Here is a 26,210-nt window from a genome sequence, read left to right as displayed (position 1 = left end):
GAGCCATATGTCCTTAATTGCAGAAGTACAGACCGAGAATGCGGAGTCTGCCTGTTATATTATTGCAGCACGAACAATTGCATATGATCAAGAAACTTTGGGGAATCTATGGTGTCATGGACAACCTTATAGAGGAGCCACAAGTTTATTAAAGTAGTCTTGAGTCTAGGGGCGTGACACGAGGCATAATTGAGAAGGCTGAACCACGGTAGCCAGAATGGCAAAAGTGGTGCTTGAAGATAGATATCGATTTATTCTGGACGCATTCACAAAAATTCTTATTGAAGGTTGATGCATTGGTGAACACTGTTAACAATCTCAAGTGGCTTTAAGTTGTCGTCAGATAGAGCGATGCTGTTCATTTATTAAAATACTCTTAACACTCACAGAAAGCAAGGAATCCAATATCGATTAAAACACATTTGACGCAATGCAGATGATAGATATAAGCCGGCAGTTCGTAACTTCACGTCTAGTACCCCATTTTCGCACGCGCAATATCCATGCTACCTTCTGAGTGCTAAGAGATGTACTAGATTTTACAGAACTATAGAAGATGCTTGTGAGAGCATAGATCACGCATGCTTGCATACACCTTAACTCTTTGAGACCACACTTTATCCGGATGACTGAAAACTTGCTTTCACCACACTTCTTGCATCTTCATAATCAAGAAAGCGTACAACTTCAGAAGGGATTGAGAATTGATAATTGTTCACTTAGTTTTGTCAAGTTTACAGAATCTAGACTCCAAGCGAAAACTCACTACAGGAAAATCCACTATGAGAACATAAATTGTTTCATATTTTCTAAAGCAAGAAAATCACTTATCCAGCCACTTGGAAATTATGCCGTGTGCATGACATTGTGAAAAACATACTCGCAACGATTGGAAGCAGCCAACCATCCACCTTCCAACTCATTTTGCCAAAATATTCTGCACGTTATTCCAAATTGCAGCACAGTTTGAGTAAGAGGTGTTGCAAGATGTATGAACGCATTTTAATTATCGTTACTTTCAATAGTGCTCTTGCCGTTCCCACTGTCCTGGTGTGTGCAATTGCGTAGATTGGATCATAAAGAATACCGCACTGCGGAAGAAATACTACGAGCACAATAATAAAGGGTTGTTTTTCTCTGGGCTCAGGACTAATTAAAGAAGTAAAGGAATATAAGTGTGTTGGTTTAACACTAACAAGCAACTAAGTAACAAGCTGAAACATGCACATTTATTGTACTTCCTCTTTTGCCTTACGTAAACGCTGGTTGTTGCGCCGTAAACTAAAAGATACACCAATCCACGTTTATAGACTAGCGTACGAAACCTCTTTCAGGCCTAAATTAGAATATGGGGCCATTTTCTTGGGTTCGCATGCTACCAATAACATGAAGGCACTTGCGAAAATGCAAAGGAAAGCCGCGCATTTCATTTTTTTCCGCAGGGCAGTCAAACCGTTTCAGTCTCATCACTAATGCAATCCAATAAAATCCAAATTCTTTTGTCCCGCCGCAAATTGTTTTATGTTTGAAACTTGTATATTTGCTAATGAACCAGAAACGTGGAAAAAATTGCTCACTGTACGTAGCATTATCGATAACTAGACAACCGCTCATTCCCACACCTTTCTCTTGCCCTTACTTTGCTAAGACTAATTTATTTCAGCATGCTTTCTTTACTGAGGGAATCACTTATTGGAACTCTTTGCCGGCTTAATCTGTGGATTCTAGTGACCTTCTAAGTGGGCATGTTTTTAGCTCATACTACTGCTGTTGAGTTATTTCCTACTGGTCGTTTTCTTTGTTTTGGATGTTGCAATTTAACACACTTATAATTTTGTATTCCACGCCTGTTTGGGCCTCACGGTCTGCTGTATGTCATAAATAAAAATAAACAAGCAAACACTGTTGGTGGTGTCGGCGTCCGAAGAACTCGGACGATCATTGGTGCGGGCGTGTTCGCATCGGTGGCAATAATACGGATAGCAGCCAGAGGCCTCGCAGCCTTTGATTGGCCCGAAAACGTCGCGTGCTCCCTCGTTCGTTCATATCTCAGGACCAGTTGCGCCAAAATCATCGCCACGACGCATCCAGTACGGCTACATGCTTTGCTTCCGGCAAACTGGTCTGGTCGTGCGTCCCGTCTACTCCTCCAGGTCCTTCCACCAAGCTGTTCTCCAGGTACCACAGTCACTATCGGGTACGGCAACATACATCCGCGCTTAACTTCCTCGTCGAGCCGATGAAAACTTCTTCAGACCAGCGTCATCGCATCCAGGAAACTGTCCACGGCTCCTGGCTCAAGCAGTGCCGCAACCCCCATGAGTTCTCCTACCCTTAGGCGGCCAGAATGGCTCCGCTTTCGGTGGGGAGTGATTGTGCTGAATCAACTGGGCACCGTGCTGGGGAAAGTAGAAGACGACCAGAGGCGCTTCTGCTTCGCCTTAGCTCCGGCTTACTTGTTTAGGCCCACCGTTGCAAAGCTGCGTGAAGTGCTGGTAGGCATATCTCATATTAAATAAACTGTTGGGTAATAAATAAATAAACTGCATGTTAGGTAAACTAATAAATTTTTCCGATTCCTGCATTCGAACAGAGCACCTCAAGGACAGTACAATACTCTAACCATTACATTAGGACCATGTGCCCCAGCATGAAGAATACAACCTGATTTGGCATTTCCATCGTGCTAGCCGTCGCGTTGAGGCGCTTGGCTAGTCTTATTCAAATTTCAATTGCATGAACTCTCCATATTGTCTTTCACCGCCTTCGATAATTGCACATAAATATATTGATTTCTTCCGTTTCAATATGACTACTTACCTGTACGTGCACGCTTTCCCTTTGCATCAGAATTTATGCGCCACATGGCAAAATGTGTCTAGGCGTGTACGTGATACAATTACACAGGCAGGTGGACAGAAGCAGCTCAGAGGAATGCCTCAGCTGCATTTAACACGAGTTAGTTTTACTTACTGGAACGAACAGCTATGCAGGCCCTGCCCGTTTGCGGAATCCTTTTTCCACACGTGGTACTAGCCCTCGGTGTAGAATTTCCAAGCGAACCACCGAATTGCGCAAACACATCTCCGCGTGTTAATTGTGAAAACGCCAGCCGAGGAGGTCGCGTGAAACGCTGACCGCACAGAACCAAAGAGGGCTCGCATATTTGCCCAGGCCGCTTAGTTGGCCTATACGCAGAGACAATCGGTTGCTGCGAGTATGCCCACACTGCAACTCGTCGCAGGGTGGGCCAGAAGCGACGCCTTTGAAACTGCAGGATGTGGCTAAGCTACAACGATGTCAAAATCCTCCAGTAGTTAGGGAGCGCGAAGCGGACGCACATCATGACCGCCTCTGTGAGCATGCCGCAATGCGGGAACCCGAGGCCGACAAAAGGCGCCAACGTCGGCAAGAACCTGTTGTTCTAGCAGATGCTGGTCGCGGTCATCGAGTTGTCTCTGTCCTCATGGGTCTAGTCTCGTTACACCACGAACGCTTACTTAGTTATGTTTACTGCAATTCATATGGTAATATTGCAATTCACATTGTGCAATAACGTAACATTTTATTTAATCCTTTGTTTCGTGCTTACAGAGAAATTTAAATTGCGTAAATAAATAAATAAATAAATAAATAAATGCACTTCAAAAGCTGCTGTATTAGAACAATAGACCTGTAGCACAGAAGCGCGATAGAGCTGTTGCGTTGGCGAAGCACGCGTGTGCTCCCTTGCATTTCTTCGCATTTTGTCCAAATCCCTTGAAATCTGAAGGAATACATAAGGACAACGACCACTCTGCAAAAAACTGTCACCGCCATAAACACCGTGTGTTCTATATTTAGACTCACGTAGCAAATTTTTTTATCTTGCATATGTTTCCTCGAACGCCTTGCATGCGCTATGTATAAATCAGAATGAATAATCAACACTCGTGGCTCTATTTCAAAATGTCAGCGCTGACGCCATTATTCGTGTGACGCGAATAAGGGCGCTCATTAAATTTTCCAAAATATGACGCACCTTGTGGCGAAAAACAATTCGATTTCTTTTCAAAAAAGAGGCCGATCATCTGGCTTGGCAGCACAGTGGAACATGAGGCCTTTACCATAGCTGAACCACTCCAACGTCATCTTCCGTCGCACATGCGTCAATCTCGCGTACCTCTAATCTCAATCTCTAACCCTAATTGCCGAACCGGTCATTCATGTGTAGCGAGTTGTGCCCATATCTGGTCGTCCGTAATTCTGCGAGCCCAAGGATTCTTTTTGTGCATCTCATTATCTGGCTCCCCACCTTACTACATTCAAGTGACTCAAGCTTCGTTAGCTTCACTAACTCTAGCAGCCTTTCAGCATTATGTCGTCCGCCTAGGTGTGTTTTGTTATTATTCTCTTGGTATAGGCATCGCAGGGTGGACAAGGTGGACGGAGCAGAACAAAATACACTATGCCGCACGAAACACGAAGGAACAGAAAAACATATTACATTTTCTCGAACACTGTTGCAAGTGAACGACAAGAAATTGCGATGTACATGTGTTCGCAAAAAGAAAACGCATAGTCGGATGCCTACTATTCCTTCTTTGCAAATTAATCTTATATCAACTAGCAGAATCAATCTACACCATATCTACACCGAAGTGCATTTCTTTAGAGCTAGCCTTCGTTGCAGCATAAAAGAACAGCAGTTCTTGTCGGCGCGACCAAAGCACTGCCTACTAAAGTTCATTTTTATTCTGCGTGCAGATCTCCCTGCTCTTGTACCGACCCAAGGCAAACCTAGCTGCCCAATTTTGTATTTTTTCTAGTTCATCAATCACCGTAACTTGCGGAGGAACCCATACGGCACAGGCACCGTTTAGTATAGGTCGAACACATGTTAAATAGGCTACCTCTTTTTTTAAGTTGAGTTCCGAAGTTTTTAAGTTGTGTTGTATAAAGTTTAGTGCCCTTCCAGCTCTCCCAACCACGGCGCTTGCATGCGCATTCTGTGAGCAATCGAATAAAAATATTACAACTAGATATTTATGCATAATTGCTTGTTTTACAGGCTCATTGTTTAAGGGGTACTGACTCTCTATTCGCTTCCGTTTCCTTGTAAAAGATAAGTGGACACACTTTGCATTATTTAGGCTCTTTTTCCACATAGAGTCCCAATGCTCAACACGTTTCAAGTCAATTTGAAGTTGGGTAACGTTACTCCCAATACTTGTCTTTTTTTTGTACACAAGGCTATCATCTGAAAACAGTGTAACGTGCAATGAAATACCCAATGAAATATGCATAGGCGAAAGTTTTAATTTTCTGGAGTGTGACTCTACTGCTGCGTTTCACTGTGCTGCTGCTTGTCACTTTTCGGCTTTCCGAACCACACCTCTGTAGATATATATATATATATATATATATATATATATATATATATATATATATATATATATATATATATATATATATATAGTATTACGATACTATAGGGAGATACCCAAGAGACGAGCCGCCGCGAGGACGACGTCGAAGTGGGTCTGTGCCCTTGGCGCGAGCGAATGTGGGCCTGGTGCTCTGGCTCCAGTACAGTGTAAATAGGCTATATATATATATATATATATATATTTCGCGGTACGACCGTGGACAGAAGACAGGGAGACATTCAAGAACAACAGGACAGCCTTTTTATTCTACTTAGAAGACAACGACGATGGGGGCATTAACGGACTCCGTCTAGTGGGTGGCTGAGATTGGGTGAGGACGAAGAACACGTGCCACGGTTCCGTTTGTTTTTGAACAGGCTGTCCTGTTGTTCTTGAAGGACAGCCTGTTCAAAAACAAACGGAACCGAGGCAATCTTCGTCCTCACGCAATCTCAGCCACCCAGTAGACGCAGTCCGTTAATGCCCGCATCGTCGTTGTCTTCTAAGTAAAATATACGCCTCATTCGTCCCTCCCTAAAAGACCATCGCCCCGATGCTACACCAGTAATGTCACTCGTGGAAGTAAGAGTCTCTGGCATAGTTATTCGCTCCCATACGGCTTCATGCGGACAACGTGCACAAGTTCAGAACAATGCGTGCGGCGCCGTGTACAATTGGGACTATCGGGGACGACCTCGTGCGGGACATCACTGAGTCGGCGCAATACTCGACATGGTCCGAAGTATCGCCGTAACAGCTTCTCGGAGAGGCCTCGTTTCCATATGGGTGTCCAAACCACACTCTGTCGCCGACGTCATAGATGACCATTCGACGGTTACGATCATAAGCGCCCTGCGTCGTAATCTTGCTGCTGGCAGATGCGCAAGCGTGCGAGATGCCGAGCCTCTTCTGCGCGTTGCGTAAACACATCGGCGTCCGTATAAGTGTCGTCAAAGTCGTGTGGAAGCATTGCATCCAACATCGTTCGTACATGCCGTCCGTGAAAAAGGGTGAACGGAGTCATGCGCGTTGTCTCTTGTTTCGCCGTGTTATATGCAAAGGTGATATAAAGTAGGATTTCGTCCTAATTTTTCTGTTCAACATCCACGTACATGAAGAGCATGTCTTGAATTGTTTTGTTTAGGCGTTCTGTCAATACATTGGTTTGTGGATGGTAGGTGGTTGACTTCTGATGAGACGTTCCACTTAGCAGCAAGACGTGATCTAAATGTGCAGCCATGAATGCGGTTCCTTGGTCTCCTATTGCGACGGTTGTTGCGCCGTGTCGCAACACAACATGCTCAATGAAAAAGCGCGCCACCTCGGCTGCTGCACTTCTCAGGATTGCCTTTATTTGTGCGTAACGTGTGAGATAGTCGGTTGCGACGATAACAAAGCGATTCCCTGCAGTAGAATTAGGAAGTGGGCCAATATGTCCATTCCGATTTGGTCAAATGGTCTTCGAGGAACCTGGACGGGTTGTAGGAGACCGGCTGATTTCGACGGAGGTGACTTGCGCCTCTGGCAGTCGAGGCAAGTGCGGGCGTGATGTTTCACCGTGGCGGTAAGTCTCGGCCAGTAGTACTTCTGTTGCACTCTGGCCAGCGTTCTTGTGTAGCCTAAATGACCAGAAGTAACCTTGTTGTGACAGGCTTCAAGTACTTCCGTACGAAGAACTGCAGGAATGAGGAGCAGATAGGGGGACCCGGTCGAAGAAAATTTCGTTTGTAAAGTACTTTCGCCCGCAACAAAACGACAACAGTCCTCTTGCGAAAACTCTAGGTAGTTTCACAGATCTGCCCTCTAAGTAATTGATGAGTTCAAGCAACTCAGGGTCGTCCTGCTGTTGTTGCGCGGTGGTGGATGTGTACAGAACACAAAGAAATTTCGATTCTTCGGGTGGGACAGACGACTCTATCGGCGATCGAGACAGGCAGTCAGCATCAGTATGTCGTTTCCCCGACTTGTACTTGACACTCATGTCAAACTCTTGCAACCGTAGGCTCCAACGCGCCAGCCGTCCCGCAGTATCTTTAAGGTTTGTCAACCAGCACAGTGAATGGTGGTCGCTGATAATGGTGAAGTGGCGGCCATACAAATATGGGCGAAATTTCAGAACCGCCCATACTACGGCGAGGCATTTTTTCTCAGTCGTGGAGTGATTAGCCTCTGTGCGTGAGAGTGTGTGTGAGAGTGCGTGAGAGGCAACTACTCTTTCTGTGCCCTCCTGCTGCTGCGCAAGAACAGCTCCCAAGCCAACATTGCTTGCATCAGTGTGGAGCAATGTAGGAGCGGTCTCATCAAAGTGAGCAAGCACTGGAAGCGTCTGGAGACGTTCCAGCAAGTCGTTCAATGCACCTTGCTCTTCGTCGCCCCATACAAAAGCAACGTCGTCTCTCGTCAGGCGAGTTAACGGCGACGCAATAGGAGCAAAGTTTGCAATGAACCGCCGGTTATAGGCACAGAGGCCGAGGTAGCGCCTGACAGCCTTTTTATTGGATGGTACGGGAAACTGTGCGACGGCGGCAATTTTTTCGGGATCCGGGCGGACACCTGCGTGGCTGACGACGTGACCAAGAAACTGTAGTTCCGCAAAGCCAAAGTGGCACTTCTCCGGTTTCAGGGTAAAGCCGGCGAACCGGATGGACTGCAGAACCACTTCAAGCCGTTCGAGATGTTCAACTGTTGCGGAGAACACGATGACGTCGTCGAGGTAGACTAAGCAGGTTTTCCACTTCGGGTCTGAAAGCACAGTGTTCATGAGGCGTTGGAACGTAGCAGGGGCAGGGCACAAGCCGAAAGGCAAGACCTTAAATTTGTATAGGTCGTCTGATGTCACAAAAGCAGTTTTTTCACTCTCTCTAGGGTCTACCTCGATTGGCCAATATCCGCTTTCTAAATCCCTTGAGGAGAAGTAACGCGCGTGTCGAAGCCTTTCGAGTGAATCGTCTATACGGGGAAGCGGGTATACGTCTTTCTTTGTCACCTGATTTAGTTTTCGGTAGTCCACACAGAAACGCAAGCTGCCGTCCTTTTTCTTAACTAGAACTACAGGAGATGCCCAGGGACTCATTGATGGCTGGATCACGTCGTCTTTATGCGTTTTTATCACTTGTTGTTGTATGGCTTCACGTTCTCTGAGAGCAACACGATAAGGGTTTTGTTGAATTGGTCTTGCCGTATCCTCTGTAATTATTCGGTGCTTTGTTAGAGGTGTCCGACCGACGCTGGGCGTAGACGCAAAGCAGTCGCTGAATTTGGCCAGTAGAGTAAGAAGCCGTTCTCGGTCGTGTGGCGACAAAGCAGTGCTGACGTCAAGTACAGGAGCCGGGTCTTGCGTAGGCGTTTCTTCGAGTAGTGAACAGCAGCCGCGCACATTGGCAACACCGTCAAAATAAGCCACAGCCGTGCCTTTTGGAAGGCGCCGTCGCTCTGTGCTAAAATTTGTTAGCTACAGGTTCGTGCGCCCTTCGGTGACATTTACGATTCCGCGTGCGACCGAGACACCATGAGTGAACAACAACGTGGTTTTTTGGTCGGCAACGCCTTCGCAATGAAACCGTACGTCACATGCTACCGAAACAAGGGTACATGATCGAGGTGGGATGACAAGTCATCTTCTGTTAGACGACAGGAGTGGTGTTGCGGCGTTAAGCAATAGACTAAACCAGGACTCTTATAAAATGTCACGATACGATCCGGGATGTTAATTACGGCGCCATATTCTTTCAGAAAATCCAATCCAATAATCAAATCTCTACAGCACACAGGCAGAACGATGAGAGCGGCCACGAAAGAGGAATCCCCGATATTAATTCCAGAATTACATGCTCCAGTAGGCATCAGTAATTGGCCGCCTGCCGTCCTTATGTGAGGGCCCGTCCATGGCGCCTTTACTTTCTTCAGGCGGAGGACGACTTCCTGACTCATTATAGAGAAGTCGGCACCAGTGTCGACTAACGCTGTCACTGGCTGTCCGTCCACCAAAACATCAATGTCGGCGCTCACAATTTCTTCGGTGTTTATCGGCTTCACAGCGTTCAGCAGTGGGAGTGTTGGGGGCTTTTTATTGTCTTGCGGCGGGCCTGCAACTTTACCCCCAGAGGTCGCCGCCTTCAGTTTCCCCGGCGTGGGCTGGGGTACCTTCATCCTTGGAGGTCAGCAAAAGTACGTCCAGTAGGTGAAGCCATCTGACGTGGACGAGTTGGAGAACGTGACCGACGGCCGAAATTGGACCTATCGTTCGGCACAGATTCGTCATTCGGGTGCGCTATTGGAGATTCCCGAAAAGTAGCGTCGTAGCGGCGTAGCATGGAATCGTCATTTGCACGTCGACCATAGGACCATGGACGATAAGGTCGAAATGACGTGTCGCGATGCCAGCAATTACCCGAAATATGGCCGGCGCCTCCGCAGTGAAAACAAAGTGATCGCCTATCGACGGTGCGCCATACGTCGGTTCTCCGCAATTGCGGCCGCCCCGTAGCGTCGTTTTGCGGCGTTGACCAAGGGGCGGCAAACGACGGCTGCTGGTGTGACTGCAGCGGCATAACGGGTGCGCGCCTCGAAACACCCTCTTGCGGCGGCGACCAAGGAGCAGCTGTCTGAGGCTGGTGGTACGGCGGTGTGGTTGTGACGGGTGGTCCACATCGGACAGCGGCGGCGTAAGTCATGGGACGCTGGTGATCATGAAGATCGGCTGCCGGTAAAGCCTGCCTGATTTCATCGCGCACCACTTCGGCGATTGATGCTATGGGTCTATCCAATGTCGGTGTCAGAATCTTCTGCACATCCTCTCTGACAAGCTCTCTGATCAATTCACGCAAGAAATTCTGATACTCGCCAGTCCCTGCGGCGGCATTGATTGCAGTGCTGGTGGATAGTCGATCGTACTCCGGTCGACTATGCCGGTCTCCGGGGAGCTGGGAACTAGTCAAGCTGACTTGTCAGCTTTTTTTCCCGCACTCCCTCACTTCATGAGTGAAATAAAGATTATTATTATTATTATTATTATTACTGCCTGCACCGTTGATAAGGGCCCGCTCAATAGCCGTAGCCTCTTTGATAAATTCAGCGACGGTGACTAGTGGATTCCGCACAAGCCCCGCGAACAACTGCTCTTTTACACCTCGCATGAGGTGGCACAACTTCCTATCTTCGTTCATGTTCGGGTCGGCTCTACGAAAGAGGCGGGCCATGTCTTCGGCGAACATTGTGACCGACTCATTAGGTTGTTGCACCCGTAGCTCCACCATCTGCTGGGTGCGGTCGCGTCTATCGGAACTCGCAAAAGTATCCGTGATTTTCTGCCGAAAGTCATTCTATGTCGTCAGGCTAGCTTTACGGTTCTCGTACCAAGTACGGCCACTGTCGTCAAAGGCGAAATGGACGTGGGAAAGCTTTTGCTGCTCATTCCACTGGTTAATCTGTGCGATGCGTTCATACTTGTCAAGCCAGTCTTCAATGTCTTCGAAGGCTGCACCGCGATAGCGATCGGGAACAAGTGGATGCAGAACGGTTACCTGTTGTGGACAGGGAAACCGTCTGTTTTGGGGTGCTTGCGGTGAGCTGGTTTCGGCCATTGCGAGATGTGTGCAGCTTCCGGAGAGAGGTGGTCTAAGAGGGGAAAACTCCGGGGCAAGGCCTAGCATCGGCGACTAAAGCGATGCACGGGTGTTGTAACTGGTGATAATGCCTCCGGGCTAGATGAACGACTCCCAGAAGGACTCCCGAGCATCAGGCGAACTCAGTACCCAGCACCTCCACCAGTTTCGCGGTACGACGTGGGCAGAAGACAGGGAGACGTTCAAGAACAACAGGACAGCCTGTTCAAAAGCAAACGGAACCGAGGCACGCCTTCTTCGTCCTCACCCAATCTGAGCCGCCCACTAGACGGAGTCCGTTAATGCCCCCATCGTCGTTGTCTTCTAAGTAGACTATACGCGTATATATATATATATATATATATATATATATATATGTGTGTGTGGGGGGGGGTTGTATATTCTGGGTGAAAAAATCACGCTGACCCCGGTAGTGAAATGAAGCAAAAAAGTACGATGTCGTTGAAGTAGCGCAGTATGTTTAGCTGATGTTCCCGCTGGAGGACCAGCCTTTGACAAAGGCTTGTCAACCAGCCGGAAATCCGGAAACAGCCAGCAAGGTTGGTGCACCAGCTGTTGGCAAAGGCTGGTCCACCAGCCAAAAAGCCGAAACCTCAGTGAAATATACTGTGGTCATTCAACCTGCGTGGTAGGGTTTGTCTTTATATATATACACACACACACGCACACACACACACACACACACATATATAAATATATATATATATATATATATATATATATATATATATATATATATATATATATATATATGCGTGTGTGTGTACTCTATATCGATATATGTATATATGACACACACACTCGCACATTATATGCATATATATATATACGTTTTGGTTGGTTTTAAATGGTTCGCGTGTATATATATATATATATACACGCGCACCTTTTAAAACCAACCAAAATGTTATCTTTTAATACATGTAGCGTTGCTTGGCCACGTGTGCATATTCCTTACAGCAACAATATGTTTCGCATACGGATAAGCGCAAAGGGGGGGGGGGGATATGCAACGTACGCATTTAAGCACAGCAGCTTGCCATGTAAATTAGTTCCTGACTAAGGCCTCCTCCCGACCGAAACCTAGGAAATAAAGCATCGTTTCTTCATGCGCACGTCCTCAACCTACAAGTGCCTCTTCATTTACACACACACACACACACACACACAGACACATATATATATATATATGCGTGTGTGTGTGTGTGTAATTGTATAAGCAGTTGCACTTGAAGAAGCGTCGTGTGACCTCGAAGAATGGTTCTTGGATGTGCCGGCCTTATGGGAAAATTTACAGGACCTCCTAGTTTGACACAGCTTTTTCTCCCTCACACTCTCCTTTTTTGTTTTACTGTGAGTCCAAGTGTCAGCACCGCATGAATGCTGTTTTTTCTCATTTTGAGTGAATCTGGCTTCACCGAATTTCGGGTAATAAGTGAATTTTAAAGGGCTTACCAATTATCATGCACCAAAGAGCAATTGCGTTACTCGAAGAGAACATAGCGCATATTGTTTCCAGTACAGTGGAGTTGCCGCCTGTAATTTCCTTGTTGCCAAGGTTTAATTATGTAATTGTAGCTAAATATGTAAATCGAGAAGTATTTCTTGATTATCGAAATGTCGGTAAGGAATTTGCCGGCACAGCCAAGGGACATCTAACCTTGGCATTTTGAGCGACGTACAATTTGCGCTCGCTTTTGTTTTGCGACTGGAAGACAAACCCCACGAAATATTAAAAAAACACCACGTGACTGCACTCCCACCCGCATCCTGAAACAGCGCCCTGAAATCAGCTGATTTAAAGCAACTGCTTTGCCTTTCTCTAACCCAAAGAAAGAGACAGTTCATCACCATGATAATGACACTGAAGGGGCACCAAATGCAGGTTTCGTGACTTTGCAGCTATTCTTTCCTCTCATTTCTACGTCACACTTATTATCCGTCTCTCAAGGCCAGCTGATCACATTGATAACAAAAGCCCCTTGATAACGCGGCCGAAGTGCCCGTCTTACGATGCACGAAACGCGAAAAGCAATGGAATGGACAAGAACGGCACCGAGAGCGGCGCTGCTGCGCCGGCGTTGAGAGCGCCGCATGCGAAGCAAAATTCTATTAGCGGGTGGTAGTCCTCTCCCACCTCTCGTTCGCACCGCCTTGATTGCCTCCTGCACTGCGCGTGTTTGGGCACGTTTCGTGCCGCGCGCGGTGTGTGCCTACGTGTGTGCGCGTGGACATTTCATTCGAAGGGCGATGTACAGTCTGTTTCACATTTTGTGGAAAACTCGGAGCGCACTGCATCGCGATACAGCGAGCGCTTGAGTCAGGCGGCGGCAGCAGCTCGCGCAGGTGCTCGAGGGGCGGGATCTTGAACGGCGTCGTCTGCTACGGCGGCGCGCGCTGGCCGCATTGTCGGGAAACCTACTGTCAGTTGCAGGGCGTCGATCTCATCGTTACTGCGTGAAATGAGCCGGTATTCTTTACTAAGCGTTGTGCAACGCCCACTGATACGCCTCGAAGGTAAGTTCATCGCTGCAGGGCAGTCATAGACGACGCACTGATTCCATACATTCTTGACGGCCCGTTCCTGGAAGGCGACTATATATTCTAACGCGATAGATCGCCGATCCACACTGCTCGTGTTGTGCAAGAACTGCTGGAAGAGCGCGCCGTCACTATCTTGGAGTGGCCGCCTCAATCCCCGGGCGCCAACATCATTTAAGATGTCTGGGGCTCGTTGAAAGTATCGTTGGCGCAGCATCCCCTCTATCAGTCGCCCGAGGATAGGCTTCGATCCACCATCGTCAGCGACTGACAAGTGCTGCGAATGAACACATCCCTGATCAAGTCATTTTACACTTCACTGCCTTCCAGGATGAGCGCTGTCATCGCTGCCGCTGGGGACATGACGAGATACTAACTGAAGTTCCGAGCCTGACGTGTCCAATTCCCCGCCGGCGGGCAGGGTCTGTTAGTGTAGTGATTGATTGTCCAGAAAAATCACTTCCAGCTCATTTTCTTAACCTACAATAAAACATTCCTTTAATCGTATCCGTTTGTTTCATCGTGTTCGACCCCCGTAGTTATCATTGTTGAGTGCTTTGTTTTCCTTTCGAGTCAAACAAAGACTGAGCACGTTGCGCGCGCATCTTGGTGCGTCTTGTCGCTGCTTATTACGGTAGCACACACAGTGAAGAAATATACGTGCACGCGCTCAGTACCGCTGCCTTTCGGAAGAACAAGCGAAGCATGCTGTCAAAAGAAGTTTGTGGAACTCCATTATCGGCATTGAAGGCTGAAAGTTTGGCGCCGCACAACGTTTAGTAAAGAATATCAGCTCAGTTCCCGCAGTACCGATGAAATCGATGCGCTGCCCTTGACAGTAGCACGCTTCCCGACAATGCAGCCAGCGCGCGCCGCCGTTGCAGACGACGCAGATCACGACTCCGCCCCTCGAGTGTCTGCGCCTCCTCGAGCTGCTTCCGTCGCACGACCCAATTGCGTGCCGCATCGCGATGCAATACGTTCCGAGTTTTCCCTGAAGTGTGAAACAGAGTGTACACGCTTCTATTTGCCTTTAAGAAGATCGGTACGCTTGACGATTATTTTTATGGCTGCAATGCGGCGAAAGCGCAGCGTCTGTTTGACCATGTAAGTGACGCTGAGCAGGTAATTGGAAACGACATCGTATGTGCCGCCGGAAAAATTGTCAGCACATACGATGCGGCACATACGATGCGGCACATACGAGCCGAAATCATTTTTTTCAGTTTCTCACAATATGTTTGCTAGAAATCCGTGTTGTCTCTGATGGCGACAACGGACTTCCATCGACAGTGTGCGGAAATAAACAAAATATATCGCTGCATAGCACAAGTACGACATCAACTTTAACTAGTACGTCCCCTACAATATGGAACAGAGGCAGCAATGTAGAGAGCTTGGCCATTTTTTTAACAGTGCTCAAGAGACGGAAGTTGTAAGTCTTAGTAATCGTTCCTGCTTCATCAATGCCGGCGCGACCAAGACGCGGGCGTGTACCGTCCAGTGACTCGATCGATCGGTGCAGTTGTGAAGCGGGAATGAACTCCAGTCATGTTCTATGCATCGTGCACATATTCAATTTCTCGGCACGCGTGAACTTCGGCCACTGCTAGCGCATACGACAGAAGTGGTTTCCATTCTTGGGCAGCGCACACGCAAACGAAACACGAGAAAGAAGACAGGACAAGCGCTCGTCGAACAACTTGAAGTTTTTATATGAATAAAATGATTATGTACCAAGTAATTATTAAATTCATGTGGGTTACATATAAAAACCGTCATACACTCAGGAGTGATTAATGAACGAGCTCGCTTCGTTTGCCAGTTGTTTACTTCGGTCGGCGCACCGCAGTAATCGATGTCTGTCGTCTGCTCTTTTCGTACCATTTTCTTGTGAATCGGCAGGATTTCACTGGTGGCATCAACCCTTTCGTGTTTACACTGCTGTCGTGACAGTTAACAACACAATGATAATTTCCGGTCATACGAAGAGGCGCTGTCGCAAACAAGAGACGCCTCGCGCGCAGCACGAACTGAACGCGGGCGCTACCGCTAAGACGAGCGGTGGCGGAAACCTACACCCGTTGGAGATGAAATCGCTCCGCCAGGGGAGAAACGAGCGCTGGCGTCTAGGATGAAACTTGGCGTGCGGTCGTCCATAGGTATAGAATGTTTCAATATCCCGGCTTTGCTCGCACCGCGTTGAGGAAGTGCGCGCGCAGCTATAGTTCACGAAAGAAACTTGCTTCGAGCAAGGGGCAAATTCGAGAGACGGCTTTATATTTCAATAAATTATATATATATATATATATATATATATATATATATATATATATATATATATATATATATATATATATATATATAGCTGCTGCATAGACAAGCGCGCGGCAAGAATTAAAAGCCTTATAAAGAGACAGGTAGGAGACAAATTGTAGACAAGTGGCAAAAGAGATGCGTTCGACTAAGTAAATGTGTACCACATCTAAATGAGCCGATCTGCGAATCGAGAAGTCTCCACGAAAACCTGAGAAAAAGAAAAACATCAGATTTCAGTTACCCTTATTATCTGTGAATTCGTAGGCGCAGTTGAACACCAGCTGCTGCCTACAGGGTTTGTGGGAATCGGTGTCCTAGTGTAGCTACGTAGCACTGAGTCCGCTTTATCACTTATTCAGAGGCGTTCTTGTTGACCGACGCGAGAGTTTTACGGCAAACCTCCAATATCCTTGCCTTAAGTTTATATCATGTTGTCGTCTCAATCACGTAAACGCGATCTTTCACATAACCCCCAAGAAAGAACTCGAGTGGAGAGAGGTCAGGTGACCTAGCCGGCCAATTCACAGGCCCGTGACTTCCAATCTATTGCGAATGTAATGTCACATCCCGCCAGTTTCGCGCTCCAGAAGTACATGTTACGGGGTTAGTCGGTTGTCGTCGGCTGCTGTTGTCGCCTGCTTCTGTGCGTGGGTGCTCCGTCTTGCTGATACCACTAAGCGGAAGACGCGACAGCGGAACTTCGCTGAGAGACTTATCCAACACTCCTTCACGGATTCCGTCCACGTAACGCTGTCCAGTCAGTGTGGGATCAATGAAGATGGGACCAATCACAGCACCGGCATAAATTCCTTACCAAAAATTGAAGACCACTGGTACTGGTGCAGAGTGCCCTTAACCCAGTGTGGATCCGAGTTACTCCAATAGTGTGCATTATGCAAATCTGCCAGGGTGTTTCTGCAAAGATTGCCTTCATCTGCGCATATGTTGCTCAAAAAGTCCAGTGACCCATCGGCTTTTGTGAGCACCCAGTTCAAGAAATCTAGTCGATTCTACAGGTCCCTATCTTCCAAGCATTGATGCGGTTTGAGGTGCATGGGTGAAAGGCCGTGAAATTTAGAATCCTCCAATATCGTGGCTTGAAATTTGGTGCCTGGCGGATATGGGGGGTCCCGCACGCTAGCATAAGGGTTTGAGGCCATAAATGTAAGAACATCCCTGCGTAGGCTGCGACTCAAAGACAGATTCTTCCGCCGCTATTTCTCGAAGCTGCCGATTTCTGTAAGGTTTTCATTATTGCTGACCATAGTCAACGCGTTTGTTATGTCACCACGATTTCATGACTGATATAAAGGGTGTCCCGCATAACTTGAGCCAACAATTTAAACATGAAAGGCACAACGGAAGCGAATTGGTCCGAACCTATACAATCCGTAATAGACTATAGTAACTCATCAATTTATTGTTTTCGCCATAACTCACGAATTAATTAGGTTGATTTCCCCACTTTTCAATTATTTGCTTATGACCCAAAGTATGATACGCACATTTGTAGAGCGCCTTCAGAAACCACCGACCGAGTTGTTTCATTTCCGATGCGTCTCAAGTAGTCCGTCTTTCCCGGCTCGTGCGTTCGGTCAACAAGGTCGGCTTTCATCGGATGACGGCGTAAATGCGTGCAGCTTGCCGAGCGCTGCCGATGAGACCAAGAACGATGAGGTCAAGATGCAGCCGGCCTTGTTCAGCGAGCGCACGCTTGAGAGCAGCATAATACCACGGCGCAAACGCTCCGTCACGCATATTTCTTTTCATATTTTGCGGGCTTTCTTTGCAACCCGGAAGAAAAGACTACGTGAGAAGTATCGTAGAAGAAACAACTCGATCGCTGGTTTCTGAAGGTGCCCTACAAATCTGGGTATCATACTTGGTGTCCTCGGCCAATAATTAAAAAGTTTGTTAATTAAACTGACTGAATTAGTGAGTAATGAGGAAACCAAGAAAGTCAAAGATTCTATAGGCTACTGCGAATAGTATGCATTCAGTTCATTCCGACGCGCCTTTCATTTTAAATTCTTGACTCAAATTATGTAGCACACCCTGTATATTTTCGGCCTTCCACTCGTTGCCACTTGCAGGTCCCAAGGCAAGGATCATATTTTCCTACTCGTTAATAAAGAACGACATGAAGATTGGGACAAAATAAAAAAAACGCACCTTTCAACATATGCACTGACGTTGCCAGTTCGCTTTTGCGGTGATATGTTTCGTGACCAATGAAAAAGAAGAGCCATCCCTACCCTTTGTCTGCGCTAACACAACAGTTATCACAGCTTGTTTCTAACTAACACCGAACACGACGTGTTGCTACGGCAGGGGCGTGGAAGATAAGGCACTAGCTCAATCAGGATGTTTTTCTTTATTTCCTTTATATCGTTCTGGCTAACTCAAACTCTTTGAAGGCGTTGCTTTATGATGCGGCTGGGAGCGCAATCATGTGGTAGATTTCATATACCGCGGGGATTACTTATCAGTAGGAAAAAATGTGTACGCAATTAGTACCTTATTGAAACTTTTGTAGTTAGGATAGTATCTCTTGTGTGAGATAGTTATTTACCATTAACTAACTAAATCTCATTAACGAAAGAAATTACTAGCGTCTACTGCACTCTACTGGAAACAATATGAACTAGATTTGCTTGTATTAAGGCAACAGCAACGTTTTTAAATTCTTGATGTACCGTGTATATATGGGGATACTTGGGAGAACCTGTATATATTTATGACCTGTGCATGCAAGCGACGATGTTTCCATCGCTAATAAATATTGTAGCTTATTGGGCGACGTGTTCCTCTTTCTTTATACAGTCGTTAACATCGCTTGCTGGAAAGAGAAGCAATACTGAAAGATATCTCATTCACGTGCATTTAACACACTATCTATAAGAGGCTGTGCCGAATGAGTCAATGAAGTCTGCAGCTGTTTTTCTTTCAGAGTGAAAAAAGGACGCAAAGCAATTTCAAACCAGGTGAACATCCAGCAACATGTTCTTTCTCTAGGCATAGGCTATCCATAATTTTAGAAATACTTGGCAATTGGCTAACTCCGTATCTTTCAATAAGAAAATAAACAATTTCCTGAGCATGTACATAAATATATTGGGTTTGTGCATGGTGTTTGCAGTGGAAATTTATTATAATGATGAAGTGAGAAAATACTGATCAACCAGCTGCCGCTGATCCTTCTAATGCGGTTGTGGGCCTCTTGTCAGGATTTACAGAAATAAAGCGAAATTAAGAATTAGAAGCCATCCATGTCCGTGTCAACAATGATACAGTGAGCTGTTAGCCCCAGTAAAACTTTAGGACGAAAGGTAGAGGGAATTCAAAACAAAGCTCAAATGATGTGAGTTACAAAACTCTGCAAATATACTTTAGGTGAGGAGGGGGGTGGAGTAGCCTTTGGCATCGCCGAGGGGCTGAGACACTCGTTTCCCAACCGGGGAAACTCCGGAGAAGCCTCGGTTCCCGGAGCCCCCCACTCCCCCCCCTGTCGGCGCCTATGGAAATATGGCTGCACGAGTGTGGTATTTGATTGTTTGAACGAGGCGCGTGGGCGTCATCACTCGAGTAAAGAGGAGGATGAACGAACTGGGCTGGCACTGTAAATCTAACCGGGCCGCGATGCAGCCGCTCTTTCAAATGTAACATATAAACAGTTGCTCGTCTTGCTGACTCTTCCTTCGTGCAACATTATGGTGGAGGTGGAACGCTCCCCGTCCTCGCCAAGGAGCTCCGTAGCGGCCGCACCATCGTCTTCTTAGCCACGGCTTCCGATGGAACCACCCCGTCGCCACCTACACCTGCGGCCACAACCACAACGTACGTTACGGTTCCAAGTCTAAGTGATCCTGGAACATTCTCGGCTCAAAATGACGTTGACGTCGACGACTGGCTCAGCATGTATGAGCGTGTTAGCCAAAGGCGCCACTGGGAACCTACAATCATGCTTGCCAATGTGATCATTTTACGTGACGGGACACCGCGTGTCTCGCTAAGCACACATGATAGCTAGCTCTCCAGCTGGGACATTCTTAAAGGGCGCTTTTGCCACCTATTTGGCAAATAACTCGTCAGGTCGCCAACAGGCTGCGCGAAAAGAGCTTGCCACCCGTGTCCCGTCGTCGACCGAATCGTATGTCTCCCAGATACAGGAAGTGCTCGCGCTTTCGCGGAAAGTGGTCGAGCACATGACCGATGTTGACAAGGTGGGCCATATCCTAAAAGGCAACGCGGATGACCCCTCGCCTATAACGACGTTCCTACTGTCGACGCCATCGTCGAGGAATGCCGCCGCTTCGAGGCTGCCAAAAGCCGCCGCGTCGTCACACAGTTTTCCCGGCTCCCAAACACCCCTGCCACCTCCTCTTGCTCCGCCCTTACCGCCACACGATCATTTCAAGAGAACGTCACACGTATCGTTCGCCGTGAGATTGAAGCGGAGAGTCTGGCCCCCCTTCATCCACGACCAGCTGAGGGTACCTTTGACTAAGGGGCCCCCACTATTAAAGCGAAAGTTTTACTGGCACTGAACTTGAGATTTCGCCGCGGCCGTGCTCCGAGGAGGCGCATGATGTCACTGTGCGTTCCTCGTCACCACGCGTTCCTCGTCGTTGCATTCTCCTCCGCTCGCTTGCCAGGTACGTCGCTTGCCTGATAACATGTCGGAGAATTGAAAAGAGAGCTCGCATGTGCCACAACCACAGTTGAGGCGACAGTATGCACGGCGACAATAGAGGCTTGGAAACGACATCGGAACGAGATGAAGAGGAAAGGAATCGCCCAGGAAACAGACGAACAGCAAGCGAACGAGTAGCTAAATGCCGCAACACAGCTTGACAACCAGACTAACCTGGACTTGCAATCAAGATTAACCAAGGCTGAGCATGCTATGCCTTAGCGTTCGCTACGTATATCCTGGTATAGTCATGCTAAGCCACTGTCAATTGTTTCCGTTATTGAAGCAGTTGTGAGCAAGAAATTGTAAACATTCCCTACCGCCTGTTTTGACTCCCGACTTGATTCGGCACCAATTCACATGTCCACAACCTATAATGACCAGTATTTCGCTTCCAGACCACGTAATCATGCTGAATGGTGAACCCCAGACGACCAACCGATCTGCTGGGGCTGCCGCCGCGCTGGTCATGTATCCCGCGACTGCCGCACCATCTGGATGCCGCCGTACGAGAGCTCATGCCCTGCTCCTCGCCCATACGCCGACACTCACCATTATTCACCTCGCCGTCTGTACCCTACTTCTGATGCCATTGACAGCCGCTCCTCCGTGCGAACGCCGTCGCCTCCCGTCATCTCAACGTCACCGCTTTTCTTCGCCAAACCGAAGGACGGAGAACTAGGCCATGCAGCTCTTGGAGGTAGTGCTGCATCACTTTCGTCCTGACCAAATACTCCACTGACGCTTCTCAGCAATACGAACCTAATTGAAGTAGACGTAGATGGTGTTCCGTCAAAGGCATTAATTGATACTGGAACCCAAGTGTCCATAATGAGCGCTAACCTATTTCGACGCCTCAAAAAAGTTCTTACGCTTGCCATCACTCGAGCCGTACGTGTCGCCAATGGCGTCCCTGTTGCCGTCAGGGGTATTTGCACTGCTAGCATAGGAATCCGCCAAGTTGCAGTCCTGTTCACCGTGGTGACAAGTTGCCCTCGTGCCCTGATCTTTCGGCTCGACTTCCTGACGACGCATTCTGCCTTCATGGAGTGTTCCACCGGTACGCTGTGTCTCGAGCGTCCTATTTTTTCAGACGCTCGCCCCGAACAACCGAACACCATCTGCACTACAGCGTTTGTTCGCTTACCTACACAATCCCCAGCCTTCGTCGCATTGGTCTCAACGCAACCATGCTTGATGGCATGTCACCTGTCACCGTACATGTGTACGTTACCTACAGGTCTGACTGAGTGAATCCCTTCGCATTCAATTAGGATGTACCGAGCAGCCTCCGAACTTCCGCTGGAGCACGCTCATCTTGTTGTGAATATTTGGTCCCGTATGTTTTTGTCTTTAGGCAAGCAGCTCGAGCCTCAAATAGCAAGGCAATAATGTCATTCGTGTTAGCGTAGAGACGCGCTGGCGCCTTACCCACTGATGATGCTGGGTTTTTTTCGAGTGAGCACCATGTATAATTTTTTTGCCAAATTTATCACCTCTAATCTTCCTTACGTACAGAAGCGCGTGGTGTGCTTCGAAACTGTAACAATTTTACCGCGTCTAGAGGTATTTGAACATCTGTTTAGTTTAACTATTGCCCTCGCATGGTTCCAGAATTTTTCGGTGCGTCCCTTAATAGTTTTTATGAATGCCAGGCACCCGAAGTTTACTCGTAGATTTTTTTTCTTGCACTAGTTTACTCGCCACCCATTTCTTTTCCCTATAATTATCATATCTTCATGGAGTGCTGTTACGGTTCTATAATTTACGTTTCGTTTTCCAGCACTTCAGTTGCATCCTCTCCCGCTCCAACAGTTTTGTAACCCAGTTTGATTTATTTTCTGCTTGTTGTAACTTCAGAGCACTGTACAATAGCCTGTATTCTCATATCAGTTAATGTAAATTGGTATCTCTGCGCTCGCCGATGGTTTTACTGGAACTGAAATTCCGGACGTGCACTGTGTTGTTAAGAGGCCTTATTGAACAGTTCTTCATCAACAAACTTTGTGAGCGCTCGTGTTGCTAGTAAAACACATGTAGTGTCATGCATTTATGCTTGGCATTTGGGAGAGCGCCCGTACATTTAAATTTCCATATTCGCCACCTGCTCCGTTTCTCTGACTTCTACAGAGCCATGAGGTATTATTATTGAAAGCATAATCAGACATCGTTTGTTAAATTAGTACGTGAGCTTCTAAATTGAGCCTTGAAGACGTCAGTACGTTTCAAGAACGTCATAGTTTTCGTTAGACTTTTACTTCTAGATTTCCCGACCCGGTGGAAATATCACGACAGCAGCACGTGATGCTGCTTGCAGTATGCACCTAATGTCATTGGCTAGAGAGTTCTTTGCACGTCAAAACCAGTCAGTTTGCCTAGTAAAGCCACGTGACGGTTCACAGCCGGAAAGTATAAAGGTGGAGATATGCAAGAGTGGTTATCACAAATAATGTGCGGTGAACGAACATCTTAGCATCCTTCTCTTCTGACGTTCTCCGTGGTAAACAGCACAGCGAAACTCTTAAGGCGTGAGTAAACAGGCTGAAACCATCTGAATTTATTCTGTGCATGTTCACATTTACGGCATATTTAGCGTTTATTAGCTTGCCGGAGCGATATCTCCTAGTTGTTTTTTTTTCAAGTTCGTTTACCTAATTGCAGAAGCATGCTTAGAAGTCAATTCCAGCGCAATAATTAATGGGCTAATAAAAACTGGCCTAACCTCAACCACTGTATGCTTACAAAAAGTAATTAAGTTATTCAAGCCTGTGAAGGTTCAGGAGTGATGATCGACGGCGAATATCTCAACGACCTTCAGTTTGCAGATGGCATTGTCCTGTTCAGCAAATTTGGGGATGAACTGCAGCAAATGATTGGTTATTAAACAGAAGGCAGAGGTAATGTGCAATAGCCTAGCAAAGGAACAAACATTTATGACCACCTGTCGGCCAGTAGAGTCTGTGTAGGAGTACGTTTATCTAGGTCAGTTACTAACAGCGGACCCTGATCATTAGAAAGAAATCTATAGAAAAAAGGGTTTCGAATGCATACGGCAGGCAATAAAAATCCTTACTGGACGCTTACCGCTGTCTTAGAGAATAAAAGTGTACAATCATTGCATTTTCATTTAATCATTATTGAAAAGTTCCAGTCATTGCTAACATATGGGCAGAAACTTGGAGGTTAACAAAAAAGCTCTAGACAAGCTAAGGACCACGCAAAGAGCAATGGTACGAAAAATGCAAGGCACAATGTTAAGAAACAGGAAGAGAGCGGTGTACTTCATAGAAACCTAGGATTGCTCATTTTTGAGTTGCATTTAGAAGAAAAAGATGGATCTGGGAAGGTCATGTATTGCATAGGGCAGATTACCGATGGACCATTCGAGCTGCATAATAGGTGCCAAGGGGACGGTAGCAAAAATACGAGAGGAAATTACGTGTGGAGATCAAAATAGGAAATTTGCAGGCGCAAATTGGAATCAGCGCCATACAGGGATTATTGGAGATCGCTGGGAGAAGCCGCCCTCGTGCAGTGAACATAAATAGGCTGCTGCTGATAATGATGAACTGAAGTTAAACCTTTGAGCGCTAATTCAGGCACCTGCAGCGACCATTGATGAATAAATACACTTGACTTGGTGATGCTCAGATCAAAGGCCAACACAAAGGAGGCAATACGCAAAGGTCCCTGCTTTTATCTAAAACTATTATTCATGATATGCGAGCTGTTTGTTACATTTCGCAGCAAAGGTAAACATGCAATAATAAGAATGTGAGACATTACCAATACCTGATTTACTTTCTTCATGCTTTTATAAAAGAATTTTCAGGTTCTGAACTCAACTGACTCCTTAAACATATCCTGCCATCACTGTAGAAGTTATCCTCTAGACACTGGTTATGAAGTCTGCAGTGAGCTTCTCATTTTTAGTTCTTTTCTGGCCGTAAGTATTTTTTACGCACTTTCATGAAACGATATATTGAAAAAAATGCTATTTTGCCTTTTAGGTTTCCATAGCGTACTTGAAACAAAGTAGCGTGAATATTTCGAAAAATGTTCGCGTATATATGATGCATCTACCGGATAATCTGGTGACGTCGCTTCCTTGCGTGTCGATCTTCTTCTCGCTCCGAGGCACGCGATAGCGACGCAACTTTCTAGTGCTGTTCTTTTTCCTGGCAATCAGCCCTCGGCTGAAAAAGGAGCCATCCTGGCGACCTATGGCGACGACAAAGCGATGGACTCATAATTAAGCTTGAACCTGTTTAATTAACCATTTCACGTCCCCGGCGGCGGTGGTCACTTGGGGATGTCAGTGGATTGACGATGTAGTAGACGGTAGAGGTTTGAGCAATAAGGACCATCAAATTTCGGAAGTAGCCTCGATCAGAGATCAATACTCGTAGGTGAAATCCAGGGCTATATGCGAGAGTCAGGTGGGAAGGTCGGCCGTCGCCACACCAAAACGTTTGGGGGACCGGTCTGCCGTTGTGAGCAAGCGGGCGAGCTGCACACATTCCACGGTATAGTTAGCGGCGGCGGAAACCAGAGTGCGCTTTAAACATCTGGATGATATGGAAAAAGTGTGCGCATTGTGCAGGAAAGTTCGCGGTCCTAGGAAATCAAGTAGGAAGAGAGTCTGGTTGCAGCTTGTTTGGCGGTGTTGCAGGTGATGTTTTCCGAACGGTAGAACACGGTTCCAGTTTGAATAATCCGAGCCGACATATATTGAGAGCATATCGCCGAGAGTATGGTTGAACCGTTCCGTCAGACCATTTGTTTGGTGGTGATACGCGATGGTAATGCAGTGTTTAATGGTGCATTGATGAAGGAGAGACTTTAATACTTAATAAGGAAGTGCGTGTCCTCGCTCACTCAATACTTCACGAATAACGCCATGGTGCAGAATGAGGTGATGGAGGACGAAAGAAACAGCGTCGAGTGCTGTGGCCGCAGGGAGGGCAGTGGTTTTCGCGTGTCGATTCAGGGGATCAACGACGGCTATGGCCCAACAGTTGCCAGCAGCCGTACATGGGAGAGGACCATGTAAATCAATACCAACACGCTCAAAGGGACGCACTTGGCATGGAAGCGGCTGCAACAGAGCGGCTAGATGAGGAGTCAATTGGCGACCTTGGTAATCAGGGCACGAGTGGATATATTTGGTCACGCAACTGTACATGCCCCGCCACTGAAATCGCATTGAGGGCACGTGTAGGTTTTGAACACATCGCCATGGACACACTGCTAGTCGGCGTGAAATGAAGACCAGATATCGCTACGAAGGAGGCATGGAAAAACCAGGAGGCACTTGCGGCCGTGGCAATTGTAATTTTGGCGGCAGAGAAGTCCGTATGGAACTGCCAAATGTGGTGCTTGACGACGCAGTGCATGAGACATACGTAGTCCAAGAGAATTCATCAGAATCTTCAGAAGAGTGGTTACTCTTGGGTCCTTTTGCTGTTCTGAAGCTAAGTCGGTGATGTACAAACATAAGAGAGCAAAGGTAAGGGGCGAAACGCTGTCTAAGTCAGGTGGTATCGGCGAACGCGAAAATGCGTCGTCGTCAGGATGGTTACCCCTGCAACGTTGGACAGCCCCAATGTCCTATTCCTTTAGACG

The 26,210-nt window shown here is 47.1% G+C and overlaps 1 protein-coding gene across 4 annotated transcripts in view; it reads left to right on the top strand.

The window, feature by feature from the left end:
* The window catches only part of LOC142584114 (uncharacterized), a 147,705-nt gene that overhangs the window by 50,798 nt on the left and 70,697 nt on the right, over positions 1-26,210 (top strand). For 2 of the 4 annotated variants that reach the window (XM_075694294.1, XM_075694292.1), the window contains exon 2: positions 24,409-24,531. The exons of 1 other annotated variant lie outside the window; for it this stretch is intronic. In XM_075694294.1, the coding sequence (XP_075550409.1) occupies positions 24,488-24,531 (44 nt within the window). In that variant the 5' untranslated portion in view covers positions 24,409-24,487. Of the gene's footprint in view, positions 1-18,735; positions 18,877-24,408; positions 24,532-26,210 lie in introns of those variants that run through there. One more of the 4 variants, XM_075694293.1, reaches the window with a different exon arrangement.

This window comes from Dermacentor variabilis, chromosome 6 (genome assembly GCF_050947875.1).
Source record: "Dermacentor variabilis isolate Ectoservices chromosome 6, ASM5094787v1, whole genome shotgun sequence".
Classification (NCBI taxonomy): Eukaryota; Metazoa; Arthropoda; class Arachnida; order Ixodida; family Ixodidae; genus Dermacentor; species Dermacentor variabilis.
Note: the sequence above shows the minus strand (reverse complement) of the source record. Positions and strands in the feature narration are given on the sequence as shown.